Source organism: Salvelinus namaycush, chromosome 37 (genome assembly GCF_016432855.1).
Source record: "Salvelinus namaycush isolate Seneca chromosome 37, SaNama_1.0, whole genome shotgun sequence".
In the NCBI taxonomy this organism is placed as follows: domain Eukaryota; kingdom Metazoa; phylum Chordata; class Actinopteri; order Salmoniformes; family Salmonidae; genus Salvelinus; species Salvelinus namaycush.
The window spans coordinates 24,311,619-24,315,760 of NC_052343.1; the positions used below are offsets into that span (position 1 = coordinate 24,311,619).

Consider the following 4,142-nt stretch of genomic DNA (forward strand, 5'->3'; position numbering starts at 1 on the left):
GCCTTTTCATACAGAGGAGCGTCCTAGTGTATAATGGCTGAAACTAAGCCCTGCATCACATTTACATTTGACTCATTCAGCAGACTTTCTCATCCTGAGTGACTGTTTTGAGCAGCTTCAGGTTTCACTTCAGCTGTCCAGAATTTCCACACTGTAAAGTTGTGTTCTTATCCTCTGTTACCAAAAATAGAGAGAGAGCGAAAGAGAGAGAGAGAGAGAGAGAGAGAGAGAGAGAGAGAGAGAGAGAGAGAGAGAGAGAGAGAGAGAGAGAGCGAAAGAGAGAGAGAGAGAGCGAGAGAGAGAGAGAGAAAGAGAGAGAGAGAGAGAGAGAGAGAGAGAGAGAGAGAGAGAGAGAGAGAGAGACAGAGACAGAGACAGAGACAGAGACAGAGACAGAGACAGAGACAGAGAGCGAGAGAGGAAAATAAGGAGAGAGACTGAGAGAGAGAGAGAGAGAGAGAGAGAGAGAGAGAGAGAGAGAGAAAGAGAGGGACAGACAGAGAGAGACAGAGAGAGAGAGAGAGAGAGAGACAGAGAGAGAGAGAGAGAGAGAGAGAGAGAGAGAGAGAGAGAGAGAGAGAGAGAGGGAGAGAGAGAGAGAGAGAGAGATGCATGGCAATAATGCACCATCCCATAAAATATGCAATATGCATATATATATATATGCATTCTACTGAGCCATGAACTTTATGTTTGTATTCTTATCTTTTATTATTTCTTATTGGTGTTGCATTGCCCAGAAGGAAGCTGTCAGTAAGCATTTAGTTGGACGGTGTATGCCTTGTGTATCCTATACATATGACTAATAACACTTAAACCTTGAGTAGGACCATGTGTGTTCACGAAGACCATCTTATGATTAGCAGTGATGTTTAATGCACTGTGGACTGTTTATATAGACAATCTATGTATATACTGTACGTTTCTGATTGATAATGCATAAATGTCTGTGTAATATCATGTTGCACTCAGAAAGTATGTATATGTAGTTCAAAAGACCTATGTTTATATACAGTTTCAGCATGTATAGACAGTTAGTACTGTGTTATACACAAGATAGAAACTGTATAATAGTACAATGGGTGTATTCATTTTGCCCATTCTGTTGAAAAACTTTCTTAAATGTAAGCAAACGGAATGAAATGGGGAGGGACCTACCTGAAGGGACATATGCCCGTGAATGGGAGAGCCAAGCTGTTAAATATGGACTCTATTCCTTTAAGAGCAGTGTATCAGCCCTGCAGTCAGTAAACAGTAGGTAGGGAGGAGTCTCTCTCTCTCTCTCTCTCTCTCTCTCTCTCTCTCTCTCTCTCTCTCTCTCTCTCTCTCTCTCTCTCTCTCTCTCTCTCTCTCTCTCTCTCTCTCTCTCTCTCTCTCTCTCTCTCTCTCTCTCTCAGTAAACAGTACAGGGCAGGGAGGGAGGGGTTTAGGAACGTCACATTGCTGAAGTGAAACTAGAAACCTGAATGTTATGAACAGGATCAAACTTTTACACTTTAAAGAATCTACCTATACAGCTGTACTGTTACCTACTGTAGTCTCCAGTCCCTGGAGCCTTTTTCTGATCAGAGGAAGAGAAAGAACAGAGTCAACAGACGCTGAGGTGAGTAGAGAGAAGATAGTTATAATATGTGATAATTATTTAAAATGATGTTACATGAACTTTATATAAAACGTTGTATTACTAATTTGTTGACAATTGTAAATGAAACAATATAAAAAGATAGAGTGACTTATTTCAGAGAGACTATAATACATTATGTTCTTTGGTCTGTTCCCAGCTATGGCTTCCCCCAGCATTCTCCTGTAAAGAGCAGTTCCGGTGCTCTATCTGTCTGTATGTGTTCACTGAGCCAGTCTCCATTCCCTGTGGACACAACTACTGACCTATACCAGTGTCCATTGTGTACGGAGAAATTCAGACAAAGACCTGAGCTTCGAGTCAATACTTTAATTTCTGAAATGGCTGCTCAGCTCAATAAGTTGACTCCAGTTGAAGCCACACCCTTCACCCCAGGACAAGCCCAGACAACAACCCACGCCAAATCTGGAGAAGTGCCATGTGACGTCTGTACTGATACAAAGCTCATGTCTATAAAGTCCTGCCTGGTGTGTCTAGCCTCTTACTGTGAGACTCACCTGGAGCATCATCAGAGAGTTGCTTCTTTCAAGAAACACAAGCTGATCGACCCTGTGGAGAACCTGGAAGACAGGGTGTGTAAGAAGCATGAGAGACCCCTGGAGCTGCTCTGTAGGAGAGACCAGATGTGTGTGTGTCAGTTCTGCACTGAGACAGACCACAAGACTCACAAGACTGTCTCCATGGAGTAAAGAGTATAGAGAGAGGAAGACTCAGATGAGGAAGACTAAGAGTAAAGTTCAGGAGATGATCCAGGAGAGACTGCTGAAGGTTAAGGAGATCAAACATGCAGTAGAGCTCAGCAAGAGTAATGCAAAGAGAGAGATAGCAGACAATGCAGAGGTCTTCACTGCTATGGTGCGCTGTATTGAGAGAAGCCAGGCTGAGCTCATTGAGGTGGTTGAGGGGAAGCAGAAAGCAGCAGAGAAGCGGGCTGAAGGGCTCGTTGAAGAGTTGGAGCAGGAAATCACTGAGCTAAAGAGAGGAAGCACTGAGCTGGAGCAGCTCTCAGATATTGAGGACCACCTTCTCCTCCTTTACAGCTCCCCATCCCTCTGTACAACCCTTCCACACACAAAGAACTGGTCTGAGATCTGTGTTCATAGCAGTGTAGGTGTGGGGATTCCGGGAAGAGTTGTGTCTCAGCTGGAGGAGACCCTCAGTAAAGAGATAAAAAATGTGTGTGTTGCTGATTTGAAGAAGATACAGCAGTATGCAGTGGATGTGACTCTGGACCCTGATACAGCATATGCCAAACTCATCCTGTCTAAGGACAGGAAACAAGTGAGATACGGAGACAAAAAGCAGAATCCCCCTTCCAACCCAGAGACGTTTGATTATCATACCCGTGTTTTAGGAAAGGAGGGGTTCTCCTCGGGGAGATTCTACTATGAAGTTCAGGTGAAAGGGAGGACTTCGTGGGGTTTAGGAATGGCTAGAGAGTCCATCATCAGGAAGGGGTGAATCTATTGAGTCTTGCCAATGGATACTGGGCTTTGGGGCTGGAGAATGGGGATGAGTATGAGGTTTGCACTGGGTTTAATGTCCCCCTCACCCTGATAGAGAAGCCCCAGAAGGTGGGGGTGTTTGTGGATTATGAGGAGGGTCAGGTCTCCTCTTACAACATGGAGGCCAAGTCTCATATCTACTCTTTCACTGACTGCACCTTCACTGAGAGACTCCACCCATTCTTGTCTACAGGCTATCATCCTTCCAACACAACTCCTCTTATCATCTCTTTAGTGAACAGGGAATTCAGTCACACAGACACAAAGCATATTATGTCCAATATGACTGTGTTTATATTTGTACATTCATTAGAGAATATGTTTGTATATGTTTATCAGCTTATTTATTGGTATTATGCTGATATCTTCTCTGATATCATAACACTGTATATTACAATGAAAATATAAAAGTTTTACATTTGAGTCCATGTGCAATTTCTCCCTTGGATTTACCAACTATGCATACTGTCAGAGCTGGTCCTGACTTCCCTGGGGCACTAAGCAAAATTCTGCTAAGGGGCCCTCCTACCTGACCCGTAAGCCATGTAAACCATTTGCCATTGCCACACAGTCACACCTGACACCCCAGTGTTCCCACTACAATCCTCCCTCCCAGTGGCAGTTCTAGCTTGTATGGATCCCTGAGCGAACCCCAGGGATCCATACAAGCACCATTCTGCACTAACTGTCATTTTCATTCAGACATTTGGAACAACACAAATAAATAATCATAACATTTAAAACTATATAAATATAAATATATGTACAAAACTTAGACTCATAAATATCAAAAAGAAGTAACAAAGACAAATAGAAACAAATTGTAGTATATAAATACAAATAATAAAGTGAATCGAATTATTACACTATTACCCTATTGCTAACAAAAAACACACAAATAAAACTAAGTTGCACAAATCCTATATCACACAAATCCACAAATAGAATAACACACTTATGAAGAAGAGAACCTGATTATTACACTATTGCACTTC

At 42.6% G+C, this 4,142-nt stretch overlaps 1 protein-coding gene and 1 pseudogene across 1 annotated transcript; both read left to right on the forward strand.

The window, feature by feature from the left end:
- Positions 1-1,137: 1,137 nt before the first annotated feature.
- LOC120030915 lies at positions 1,138-2,455 on the forward strand (annotated as a pseudogene).
- LOC120031108 (E3 ubiquitin-protein ligase TRIM7-like) lies at positions 2,336-3,222 on the forward strand. The gene has a single exon (XM_038976686.1). It carries the CDS (start codon positions 2,357-2,359, stop codon positions 3,101-3,103), a length of 747 nt encoding a protein of 248 aa, XP_038832614.1. The 5' UTR covers positions 2,336-2,356; the 3' UTR covers positions 3,104-3,222.
- The last annotated feature ends 920 nt before the right edge of the window (positions 3,223-4,142 follow it).